Source organism: Hyperoodon ampullatus, assembly GCF_949752795.1.
Source record: "Hyperoodon ampullatus genome assembly, chromosome: 1".
Taxonomy (NCBI): domain Eukaryota; kingdom Metazoa; phylum Chordata; class Mammalia; order Artiodactyla; family Ziphiidae; genus Hyperoodon; species Hyperoodon ampullatus.
In genome coordinates, this window is record NC_136914.1 from 220,902,045 (window position 1) to 220,914,993 (window position 12,949).

Here is a 12,949-nt window from a genome sequence, read left to right on the forward strand (position 1 = left end):
TGAGAGCATAAGGCTGTGGGCATAAGGGAAGGCAGCAGTGGCTTACGAAAAGAAGGCTCTACAGTTGTCCCTCAGTATCCATGGGGGATTGGTTCCAGGACCCCCCTTGGATACCAAAATTTAAGAATGCTCAAGTCCTTTACATAAAATGGCATAGTATTTGCATATAACTATGCACATTCTCTGTATACTTTAAATCATCTCTAGATTACTTATAACACATAGTACAATGTAAATGCTATATAAATAGCTGTAAATACAATGTAAATGTTATGGAAATAGTTACAGGAGAACGGCAACTTCAAACTTTGCTTTTTGGAACTTTCTCCAGATTTTTTTTCTGAATATTTTCTATCCAAGATTGGTTGAGCTGTAGAAACCCAAGATGCAAAGGGCTGACTGTACTCAGAGGTTGTATCTCAGAGTCCCACCCCTTCTGGCTTTGGGTCCTTGGGCAGGTTGGTCAACCTCTGCTTTCTCAAGTGTGGTGTTGCAGAAATGTAAAAAGATTCATTCAACACATGCCTAGTACAGCACCTGCCCTAGAGTAGGCACCCAGGACATTTTAATGAAAGGATGACGAGAAAAATGGTAGTCTTTCAATAAAGCCTTGCCCTGATCACTAGGCTTAATCTTTAGGTTTGGTAATCTGGGAATTAAACCTACAGTTGAAGTGTATAGTCACTCACTTCAAGCTGAGTGACTCTGCTCCAGGCTGAGTGTCAAGCAGGACTTCGCTCCTCATCAGGGGTTGGGCCCAGGTCTGTTTAGTCTGGGCCCCAAGATGAAAGGACGGCAGTTACCCCGGGGGGAATTCTCTCCATCTCTATGGCATAAAAGGGCTAGGTCCACTATACGAGCACATTTCAAGCCTCTGATTGGAACATGCCTGCTACCATCCCACTGGCCTAGGCAAATCAGGCTTGGCTAAGCCTGACAAGGGACAGCCAAGTACAACCATCAGCCTAAGGCCAAAAGCAAGTCTCCATATCAATGGGGTAGGAAGTGAAATCTTCGCATGGACGGCTGACTTATTTTGAACAGCAATTTAATCTGTTACATCCTCAAACCAGGTTTTCCTCTTATGTTCTCCCAATTATTGTATTTCCTCGACCTAAGGTATATATGCTTTTATATTTAACTTTTCTGAAATTGGGATATGAATGACAATTAGTGTGTACATTTAATGTAGTGATTTCTTACTTTTTTTTTGGCCTAAAAACTGTTCTTAAATTGATGGTGCATTTCAAGATTGATACTGTCTTAGAATGGTGGAAATTCAGCAATTTATGATCACCTTCCAGGATATTGGAATCTCAAGCATGTTCAACTCTCCTCTCTCCCTGACTCCTGTGTTGAATTAGTTACCAGGTCCTGTGGCTCTGCCTTCTCAGTGAATCTCCAATCCAGCCCCTCTCTTCCATTCTCATGACCATTTTCCTGGTTCAGACCTTATAACCTCTCCCCTAAACTGTAGCCATAACCTCCTGCCTGGTCTCCCAGGCACCAGACTCTGCCTGCTCCCATCCTGCCTCACTCAGATGGCAGATTTATCTTCATGGACTGCAGCTCTGATCCTACAGTGCTTTTGCTCCAAAACCTTCTCTGGATCCCCACTGACACAAGAATATCCCAACTTCCTAGGCTGACATTAGGAGTCTCATGACTTGGACCCAACCCACCTTTACAGCTAACTCTTACTCCCACCGTCCCCTTCGTCACACACAGACTATGCTCCACGCACAGCAAATGGGTCAGCCCCATCCTGCACCTGCAAGTCTCTGGGTCTTTGCACATGCTGTTCCCTCTACCTGGAATGCCTTCTCCTCCCGTCCCATCTGTGCTTGTTGAAATCATCTCCATCTTAAAGACCTGGATTCAATGCCACCTGCCTCTCCTCCCCCAACCATGAGACTTTCCAAGACTGCTGTTCCCCTTCCCCCCTGTGCCCTCTCTTCAGAATTCACCTCCACTTTCTCAGATCTCACCTGGTGCTTTCTATCTCTGTGCTAGCACTCATCCTGCTCCAACTTGACTTTAAGCTATTTGTGGCCTTTGTCTGACTCCTGCCCTAGCCAGTAAAGTTCCCAAGGAGAGAGACCACATCTCAATCAAGCTTGTGCCCCTTTATGGGAGGTTTGACACATGGTAGTTGCTCCATACGTGTTTGCCAAATTGAATTCAGTTGTTCAGCATTTTAGCCACCCCATGTTGCAGAAAAACAGCATACACACAGGGAGTGTCAGCGTGCAAACTACACAGATCACAGGGTCCTGCATACTTCAGGTAATCAGTTTATCTGATCAATCATTATAGCCCTTTCAGAGTTTTAGAAAATGCTCACATCTTTCAGAGAGAAATCTTCAGAGATACCGTTGCTTTTGGACCGCCTATTTAGGAGGAAAACTGGGGCACTCATGTCCTGGGATGACTTCCTTCTGGCTGGCGTTCTGGAGAGAACCAGCCTCATGGAAGGTCATTTATGAACTTCAAGTGCGTGAATGTGCCCCTCTTTCAATTCTGTCTAATCTACAGGAGTTTTTCAGGGAGGTGAGAAAAGGGCACAACAAAATCACAGCACTTTTGAGCTAGACCTGTCTAGTGCAACCCTTCACTTTATGGATGAGGAAACAAGGAGAATTGAGCTCTAGGGAGGTGACATGACTCAGACAAGCCACACAGGTGCCGGTGACAACCAGGATTGACTCAAATCCAGGCTTCAAGCACCTTTCCTGGGTTATGGAGTGAATGTTCGTGTCCCCCCTCCACTCAAACTTCATATGTCAAAGCCCTAACCCCAGATGTGATGGAACTAGGAAGTGGGGCCCTTGAGAGGTGATTAGGTCATGAGGGTGGAACCCTCCTGAATGGAAGTGGTGCCCTTATAAGAGACACAGAGAGTTTCTCCTTCTGCCACATGAGGATACAGTGAGAAGATGGCCATCATAAAGCAGGAAGAGGGTCTTGCTAGAACCCTGATCTCAGACTTCCAGCCTCCAGAAATGTGAGCTATTAAGGCAGCAGACTATGGTATTTTTGTTAGGAGAGCCTGAACTAAGACACCCTGTCACCTCCCTCCTGCCCTCTGTCCACCCCGTAACCTCTGATCAGCTATCACTTACTGAGTGTGGACTAGGCAGATATACCATGCGGAGCACTCCTCACACAGGACCTCATCTTGACCTCACAACTGCCCTGAGAAGTGGGCAAGATCATCACTGTGGTTCAGATGAGGAAACCAAGACTTAGGGGTAAATACTTGCCAGAATTCACACAGCCCACGAGCAGCCAATTTGGGATCTAACGCAAGGTCTGTCTGATTCTAAACCTATTATTCTATGCTTCAGCTGAATTCCCATTCCCTCTCAAGCCCATTATAACCTACAACAAAAGGAGAGAGTTTTCTTTCATGACCTCTCAGAAGAAATGTGAGCCCTGTGTAAAGACCTCAGCTCAATCTGGCCTGACTCAGCATTTGAGGGCCTCGTACTAATTTCTTTTTTTTTTTTTTACACCCAACACCACCAAATAATTTATTTGAAATCAGAATTAAAAGAACATATGACAGTTGTGAAATGTATGTTGATTCTGTTACTTCTCATCAGTTGTACAATTAATCTAGGACAAATGACCAGATAAATTTTACATTATTTCTTCAGGACTGTGGTTTCTCGACGACTTCAAACTTGGGATCTTCAAATGTGAAGTTAGGGAACGTATTCATGTCTGCTTTACCATACATTTGCTTAAGCTTAAAAAGCTCCCTGTCTAGGTCTTGCTGATACTCTGGGCCAGCATCAACAGGTCCTCCAGATGTCTGTCGCTTAGTTCTATATTCTCTAATCTTGTCCAAGAAGAGTTTCTGTACAGGATCAAGTTCCTTATTAAATGCCACTGCTGTAAAACCGATGTTCCTCCTCAAAGAGACCGAGACTGCAGACTGAATGACAGAGGTCAACCTGAAGAGCCTCTGAAGAACCTCCCAGTCACCTTGCACTCGGTCCCAAGCGGCCAGAGCCACTGCTGCCACCTAATTTCTAATAAATGGATTTGAGCTGAGTTTTCAGGGAAGGTAAAGCTTTGGCAGACTGGATGAGGAAGAAGAAGGCAAGTTGCTCAATTTTTTTGAGACTTCATATTTTTGTTTATTTTCTGAAAAGGAATAATAAATATTCCTTTTTTTTTAAAAAAAAGATTTTTCTGATGTGGACCATTTTTAAAGTCTTTATTGAATTTGTCACAATATTGCTTCTCTTTTATGCTTTGGTTTTTTTTGGCCATGAGGCATGTGGGATCTTAGCTCCCCAACCAGAGATCGAACCCGTACCCCCTGCATTGGAAGGCGAAGTCATAACTACTGGATCGCCAGGGAAGTCCCTAAATATTCCTGATCATAGCCTCATGAGGAAGGTTGGGAGGTTAGGTGTGAAAGTGCTTTCCAAAGTGCAGCACATATTTAAGGCCTGGTTGGAATGACCTGTGCAGTTCTGGGTGCACAGGATCTCCTGTGAGACCCTCAGCTCTGACCCTATCCGGATCCTCACTTCCTTATTGTTATGGACTGAATTGTGTCCTCCTGACCCCACGAAATTCATATGTTGAAGCCCAATCCCCAAAGCAATCATATTTCAAGATGGGGCTTTGGGGAGGTAATTAGGTCCTGAGAGTGGAGCCCGCAAGAAGGGATTAGTGCCCTTATAAGATGAGACATGAGGCCTCTCTCTGCCACATGAGGATACATACAGCAAGGAGGCGACTGTCTGCAAACCAGGAAGAGGGCCCTCATCAGACACCAAATCTGCCAGCACCTTGATATTGGACTTTCCAGCTTTCTATCCCTTCCTTCTCGGACAAATCCTTCAACTTATACAAGTGACCTTTGCAGAACTTAAATCTGGTCAGATCCTCTTGCTTCCTGTTGAAAATCCTTCCACTGACTTCGATGGTAATGACTATGCCACCTTCATGTGGTAGAAGAGAATAGATGGTTCAGGGAGAATGGGTCATTCCCCAGGCACTGAAACAAGGAGCACAGACTCAAAAATATCGGAGCTGAAAGGGAGGCATCCAGCACAACAACCCTATGTGGACCACGGGGTTGGTCAAGGGGCTCAGCTCAGATGGCTCCACTGAGGGCTGAGAGGGAAAAGCTCCCCCCTCTGGTGTGGTGAGAGAGTTGCTCACACACGGAGACTGAGTCTGTGGTTCCTGTGTCCCTTGCTCCCTGCCTTCACCAGCAGAAACAGGAACTGAATGGGAAGAGGTGAGGGAGCCCCAAGTGGGTCACTGGGCCAGCTCCATGGGGCTCACAAGACAAGAGGCTTTGGAAAGACTGTACCTGTGCCTGGTTGCTGGGAGGTGGATTTTTAAATAACAACTTGATTGAGATACCATTTATGGATCACACAATCTACCCATTTAAACCATACACTTCAACAGAATTTAGTATAGTCACAGAATTGGGCAACCATCATCACAATCACTTTTAGGCCATTTTCATCATGCCCCAAAGAGAGCTGGTACCCACTAGCGGTCACTCCCCATTTGCCCTCAATCCCCCAGCCCTAGGCAACCACTTTTTCACTTGTTGTCTCTATGAAGTTGCCTATTGTGGCAAAATTTCATATAAATGTAACCATACGATATGTGTTCCTTTTATGTCTGGCTTCTTTCACTTAGCATAATGCTTTCAAAGGTTCACCCATACTGTAGCATATATCACTATTTCGTTTCATTGCGGAGTGATATTCCATTGTATGGGTATACCCCGATTTTCTCTATTCATTCTTGGGATGTGGACTTTTCAGGGTAGGAATCCCTCTGGAACTTGACAAATCCAAAAATGACTGGATTTTCCTCTCAGGGAAGGACTAGACATGCAGCCACTCTAAGGACATTGCGTATCATTTTATATGATTGAGGACAGCATGGCTGTGGCCCATCTCCGAGGGCTGTGCAGTTTCTCAGAGTCACAGTCATTGGCCTAAGGGAGGGGTCTTTGGCGGAATTCCTGGCAGCACTGGAACCAGATGGGAGAGAACTTTCCAGGAAAGAGGGCCAGAGCACATGCAGCCTGGGGCAGTTTCCTCAGGACCACAACTGCAGGCTTTTGTCCCTTCTGTCTACAGGACCTGTAGGCCAGGAGAGTTGTCACCCTCAGGACCAATGCAAACCCTGGCTACGTTAAATGTGGGGAGCCTCCATGCCTGGGGGTTTTGTAGTCTTGGCTAGAAGCCTAAACAGTCCTTCCCATTCCACAGATAAGCAGGTGGACTATCCCAGGAAGCTGTTCCAAGAAGAAGGACCCTATGGAAGGAAGCAGAAGTTTTAGAGAATATGGAAATACTCCCTCCCCAGGAGCTCATACTTGCCGACCTGTATGTGTGCAGGTGTATATATGTGCTGTGCATGTGTGGTGGGGATGAGGAGGCAGGTGCCATCCTAAGCACCCTTTGCCAGACCTCATTCTTTTGGGAAAAGTCGGGTGTTAGTCACTAGCGTCTCCAGGCCCCCTCTGCCCTCTTGGCTGCTTGTCCCCCCTGCACAGTGCTGCAGAGGCCCTGCTCTGCACAGCCCACCTGCCTTGGATCAGCCTGCGAGGGGGCCCTCCAGGGGTCCTGCTGCTGGGGCTCCTTTAGGTTTTGTAAAATGCGTCACCAAAGACCTCAAGTTCTCATTAAACCTTTTAAAAACTGCTTTGGGGTATGAGCAGGCTATCTGAAGGACCCTAATCAGCCAGGGAAATCCTCTGCAATGGAAACTGTGAGTCCGTTCATTCATTCACTCCTTCATTCACTCAAGCATTCAGGCATTAACAAGAGGTTACTGAGCCCCACTGGTTGGCCAACTGTGCTCTGAGTCCTGGGAAGAGGAATGAGACAGGCCCACCGTTCTTGCAGCAGCTCACATCTAGCCTGCAGTCACGATGGGAACCTAAGGGATCAGTTACAAGCGGGAACATAAAATGTGCCCTAAAACAGGATCAGGAAAGGAGGGAGGGAGGGTGAGAGACAGGACCACTTCCTATGGTGGCCGGGTAAAGATCAGCAGAGATCTGCAGGTGTTTCACTCTCTGTTTCTCCCGGAATCCAGAGAAAAAGTGCCTTTGTTCTCAGGCCAAAGCCAGGAAGGGTAAAATCGCCGGGGTTTTATTTACTGAGTGTACTTACTTGGTTTCACTGGGTCTTAGTTGCGGCATGCATGTGGGATCTCCTGACCAGGGATTGAACCCGGGCCCCCTGCGTTGGGAGCGTAGAGTCTTATCCACTGCACCACCAGGGAAGTCCCGCCGGGGTTTTAAATGCTTTGTGCCTGGACGGTGTTTTCTCCCGCGCAGCCAACAGGTTTGGTTTAGAGGATGTCCCATAGAGGGCGCTGTTTGCCTGACTTTGAATGCAGTTGCGGGCGCAAGTAAACCGAGGCAACACCACTCGCCAGAGGGCGAGTGAAGGGCTGTGTTCGCGCCTGGGGCCTTATGTCCACGAGCTTTCTGGAAGTGGGAGGGGAAAAAAGATGTAATCTGTGTTTCTGGCTGTTCAAACCCAGCATCCCTGAAACTTAGGGGACGGGCTGGGGGTGCTGACACCTGAGCATCTCCTCTCTCCCTGGTCAAAACGCACACACAAAAGCCAGCGTACCTGTGCGCCCTGGGAGGGAAGACACCGGGAGAACTTGGGTCAAGAGAGAGTGAGGCTCCGGTAGCGGCGCCACAGGTGCAGGGACTGCTGTCCCAGAGGACTCTTCTCCCGCTAGCCTGCACCCCTCCCCATCTGGGTCTAGTCCCCTGTTGCAATCAGCCAAGAGACCACTTCCTCAGCCAGAACTTTTCGGCGACGTCTGCTGAACGCTTCTTTTTCCTGGGAGGCCAGCAGCTTTTCTGCTTGTTTCAGCTTAAAGGCGCCTCCATGCGTCAGAACTTTGGCCAAGTTTGCACGCCTCTGCCTCGAACGGGAGAGCTCCCAAAACGCGAGCGCGCACACACAGACACACAGGGGCCTCTTCGTCACACCCTCTGCCGCTTGGCCGGCGGGTGTGGGCGCTGCCCACCGAACGGGTTTGGACATAGGCCCCTCGAGCTATTTCTGCAGTTGGAGAGAAAATGGCTTCTGGGTGTCCAGCACCCAGTGTTGGGTGACCTTTGCCCGGTCTCCTCCTCTCTGGGAGCCTGTTTCTGTCTATAAAACCTGAGTGTGAGATCCACCCTGTTGGAATCTCAGGGCTGTAAATGGCTCCAATCAGATTTTTGGATGGAATAGCGTTTTCTATTCCAGTAAAGCCCTGTACAAACTCAAGGGAGTAATGAGAATGAGAATAATAATTATTTATGGAAGTACCATTTACAATGCTTCCAGGTTCCCAAAGCAAATCAATATAGGGCTCACTACTGTAGGTGAATGTTTGGTGAAAGAAGCGTTAAATGTGCCCTTCGAGATTTGGTGGGGGAGGGCCTGAAGCCCCAGATCGGAAAATAAAACATACCCACTTCTCAACTGGGTAACCAAAGCGGTCGCACCAGCCAATGCAGGGCAGCCTTGAGTTAGGTGAGGGCTTGATCTAACAACAAAAAAAGGCGATGGTAAAGGAAGGGGCCACAGAAAGACCTCGGGTGTATGGAAGCTCACAATGGGTGGAGGGGAGTGACGGCCACTTTTCCACCTTTCTCTGACCAGGGAGCTGTCTCTTGGGAAGGGACCCCACAAGTAATTCTGGTTTATTTGATGCTTAAGTTTAGAGTCTTAGATGCCTGTCTTCCGGCTTTCTTGTGCAATTTGGAGAGTCGTTTTTAAAGTCCATGGAGTAGAGTAACTGTCCGCACAGCTCACAGGTCCAGCAGGTCCAGTTCTCTAGGGACTTGACGGCAGGCGGGACGTGCTGCGGTGTCGCTGCCAAAGCCGCCACAGAGGAAGGTACGCCATTGTGCCTTCGGTTCGCACTGCTTTTCTTAAAGCGTTAGGCAGCTCCAAAGGCTGGCCAGAGAGACTTCCCGGGAGAAAATGCAGTCTTCGGGGCAGCGGGCTCAGAGTTGCTCGTCAAGGTTTGGGTCCCGGCGACCAGAGGAAAAGAATGCCCTGCAGAGCGTAGCCGTCGGTGCCGAGATGCCGCTGCCCCACCGCCCCACCAAGTGACGCGCGGGCGTCAGCCTGTTCTGCGCGCACACCTGGGTGCGCAGAGAGACACAACCACTCCCGCTCTCCGGGGAAGGCTCACTCTTCGGTTTCCCAAGGCCAAAGGCCAAGGCCTCGCGGATTTCTGAGACGGCTGACGCAGTGCAAGGACTTACACCCCGATTCCCTTCCTATCGACTAGATGGTGGGTGGGGAACTCAAATCTCCCTCTTCCTGGCCGCGCCTTTAGCAAGCTTTAGGGAAAATGCTGAGGTCGCTGGACCCCCAAAGGGTAGGAAAGTGCTGAGTTCACCGCGGGCCGGAGGCCGAGTCCTGCCTCCTGGGCCAGAGCTGCGTGGCTCTTCAGCTGAGTGGGGGAGGAGGGCCCCTGCCAAACCCCTGGGGGCGGGGAAGAGGCAGCTGCGAGCGCGGATAACCCCGAGGTGACCCGGGCGGGCCTGGACCGCCCCTTCCCCCTCCCGCGGGTCAGGAGGCTGGAAGCGGGTTCCCCGAGCTGCAGGGGGGAGAGGGAGGCGAGGGCTCCGGGAGCCGCGGCTGTTAGTGCGCTCCGGCCGGGGGCGCCGCCGGCTCAGCGTCCCTAGCTCGCCTCCGGCGCTCGCCGGAGCGCTCCGAGTGCCTCTTTAGCAGGAGCCAATATCCTTTTGTGCTAATAGGCTTGTCCTCATTTGCTGCCTAATTGGACTATATAAAGCCAATAATAGGCGGGCTCTTATAGCCCGAAGCCAAAGCGCCAAAATCCGAGGGAAGGCGAGGAGGGGGCAGTGGCGGAGGCGGCTGCGGGACCCGGGCTCGGCTGCGCCTTCGCCTGCCTAATCCCATTTGCCATTGTACGCGCCCAATCGCCGTATACTCCCCGCATTTAACTTGGATGACATTTTGATTTCATCATTAGCATCCGGCGCCGGATTGACGCAGCCCCAAGCCGGGAACTGCTCTAGCCGCCTCCTCCTCGGGAGCTGCAGCCGCCGCCTAGCCGCCTCGCTCCCTCGGTGCCGCTACGGGGCCGCTCCCTGCCCCTCAGCACCCCTCCCCCATGCGAGCCAGCTCCGGCCGGGTCCTCACCCCGCCCTCCTGCCGTTGGATTTGCGCCCGGGGCGGCCCCCGACTTTGCGCCCCGTAGTTGAGTTCGTTTATGGTCTGATTTCCGGCGCCCGTCTGCTCGCCCGGCCGCCTGCCCGTCCCGTTCCCTCCCTCCCGGGGACCCGGAGGAGAGGGGACAATGCCGGAGCCCGGGCCGGACGCCCCCGGCACCGCTAGCGCGCAGCCCCCGCCGCCGCCGCCCCCGCCTCCCGCGCCCAAGGAGTCCCCATTCTCCATCAAGAACCTGCTCAACGGAGACCACCACCGGCCGCCCCCTAAGCCGCAGCCGCCCCCACGGACGCTCTTCGCTCCGGCCTCGGCCGCCGCCGCCGCCGCCGCTGCCGCTGCCGCTGCGGCCAAGGGGGCCCTGGAGGGCGCCGCGGGCTTCGCGCTCTCGCAGGTGGGCGACCTGGCTTTCCCCCGCTTTGAGATCCCGGCGCAGAGGTTTGCCCTGCCCGCGCACTACCTGGAGCGCTCCCCGGCCTGGTGGTACCCCTACACCCTGACCCCCGCCGGCGGCCACCTCCCACGACCTGAAGGTACCGACCTCTCTTTGAACTTTCGTTGTCCTCCCTGCGCGCCTGTCCCAGCCCGGTCCGCGCTGCCTTCCACCGCAGCCCTGGGACCCCCGCACCCTCAAACGCGCTGTTTGGCAGGCTTCCTCCGTCCCCTGGCTTGCAACTCCTGCCCACGCGCTCCGTTGCGCTGCTAGGGAATCCAATCCCACTTGGTGAGAAAAGAAATGGAGTTGGAGTCCGGGGCGCGGCGCTTCCCGGGAAAGTGGCCTCGGGCATGAATGGGGAGGCTTCAGGTGGCTGGGACTGGGCACCTGGCCTGGATGGAGGGAGTGACCCCGGCGGGCCCAAGCTGGAGGCGAATCTCCGCGGGCCCCCGGCGAGGGAACTGAGGGAAAGAAAGGAACCGGCCGTGCTGCTCACTCCGGGTCTCCCTAGCCTCTCCTCGGGAGAAGGTTGGATGCCAGGATGTGGCGCTCCTCTTCTGGCCCAGCCGGGAAGGAGGAGGCCCGCGGGAATGGTGAGGCCTCGAGGCCTGGGGCCCAGAGGCCGGCGCGGGTTGAGCCTGCCGCTCCCAGGCGCCAGGCCTCGCTGAAGGCTGTGTCCGTGTGCGTGTGTGTGCGTCCGTCTGTCTGTCTCTCTCCAGCCTCGGAGAAGGCCCTGCTACGAGACTCCTCCCCCGCCTCGGGCACCGACCGCGACTCCCCGGAGCCGCTGCTTAAAGCCGACCCGGACCACAAGGAGCTGGACTCCAAGAGCCCGGACGAGATCATTCTGGAGGAGAGCGACTCGGAGGAAAGCAAGAAGGAGGGCGAGGCGGCGCCGGGCGCGGCCGGGGCGAGCGTGGGAGCGGCGGCGGCGACACCGGGCGCCGAGGACTGGAAGAAGGGCGCGGAGAGCCCGGAGAAGAAGCCCGCGTGCCGCAAGAAGAAGACGCGCACGGTCTTCTCGCGCAGCCAGGTCTTCCAGCTCGAGTCCACCTTCGACATGAAGCGCTACTTGAGCAGCTCGGAGCGCGCCGGCCTGGCCGCGTCGCTGCACCTCACCGAGACGCAGGTCAAGATCTGGTTCCAGAACCGCCGCAACAAGTGGAAGCGGCAGCTGGCAGCCGAGCTGGAGGCGGCCAACCTGAGCCACGCCGCGGCGCAGCGCATCGTACGGGTGCCCATCCTCTATCACGAGAACTCGGCGGCCGAGGGCGCGGCGGCCGCGGCCGCGGGGGCCCCGGTGCCAGTCAGCCAACCGCTGCTCACCTTCCCGCACCCCGTGTATTACTCTCACCCGGTGGTCTCGTCCGTGCCGCTGCTCCGGCCCGTCTGAGGCCCGAGAGGGGAGGAGGAGGGAGCACCCGGCCCCCTTCCCAGACCCCAGAGGAGACTGGGCCGGGCCGAGGGCGCAGAGACGTCCAGCGGCCTTCGGGAACCGGGGCTTCGGCGCGCGGCTCCGGCCTCCCCTCCCCCAGTCGGTAGCGTTTTGTAAGTATTTGCAATGCATTTTCGTGCAATTCACCCCTAATGGATTTGAGGCGCTTCCCCTCTTACTTTCGGTTTTGGTTTATATTAAGAGAAAGCAGGAAAAAGATAAAATTCCCAGGTCAAATATTTCGGCTGAAAGCTTTTGCAAAATGTGCCACCCTCCCCCACCCCCGCCCCCAGTTTGCCTTGCGCTGTGGCTTTTTGGTTTTATTTTTATGGAAGGAAAGTAAGCGCAAATCCTGAACCCCTCTAATTGATTCATTTTCTATAGAACTATTTTCAGAAGTCGAGAGAGAGAGAGAGAGAGAGAGAGAGAGAGAGAGAGAGAAATTCACGTTGTAGTACTTTCATTTCTGGATTTCTGGGTGTGGTTCTTCCTCTCCACTCCCAATCAGATATTCCCCAGTTTTCAGAACCTGAGCAGCCTCTCATAAGAACCCCGACTCAGGCCACTTTTCTCTCCCCGGCAGAGGTCTGTCGCAATTGACCTCTTCATCTCTCCTTTTTGGGACCGATGAATTCTCTAATTAAGTGTTTAAAGGGCAAAGACGAGGCAGCCCCAAATCAGATTTCTGATTATTGAAACAACTCCACATCTGGCCTGGTGTGGATGGTCTTATTTATTAGCAGCCTATATTTGGGGAATTTCATTCGTTGGTAAATTATTATTAATATTACCATTATTACTTTGTTCCCTATTTTGAGAGAATATTTCAATATTAAAAAAAACCTTATTCCGTTTTGTTCTGCAGTA

General features: G+C 52.7%; 2 protein-coding genes across 2 annotated transcripts; one reads left to right on the top strand and one right to left on the bottom strand.

Annotated features, from left to right (window-relative positions):
• Positions 1 to 3,519: 3,519 nt before the first annotated feature.
• On the bottom strand, positions 3,520 to 8,915 carry LOC307058617 (ATP synthase-coupling factor 6, mitochondrial-like; the record flags this gene model as incomplete). Its single annotated transcript, XM_079712153.1, has 3 exons — positions 3,520 to 4,030; positions 8,009 to 8,081; positions 8,911 to 8,915. The coding sequence occupies 3 exons, from the start codon at positions 8,913 to 8,915 to the stop codon at positions 3,656 to 3,658; spliced, it is 453 nt and encodes a 150-aa protein (XP_079568279.1). The 3' UTR covers positions 3,520 to 3,655.
• Positions 8,916 to 10,344: 1,429 nt separating this feature from the next.
• Positions 10,345 to 12,040, top strand: HMX3 (H6 family homeobox 3; the record flags this gene model as incomplete). The annotated part of the gene is made up of 2 exons (XM_079714808.1): positions 10,345 to 10,744; positions 11,367 to 12,040. 2 exons carry the CDS (start codon positions 10,345 to 10,347, stop codon positions 12,038 to 12,040), a joined length of 1,074 nt encoding a protein of 357 aa, XP_079570934.1.
• Between the last annotated feature and the right edge of the window lie 909 nt (positions 12,041 to 12,949).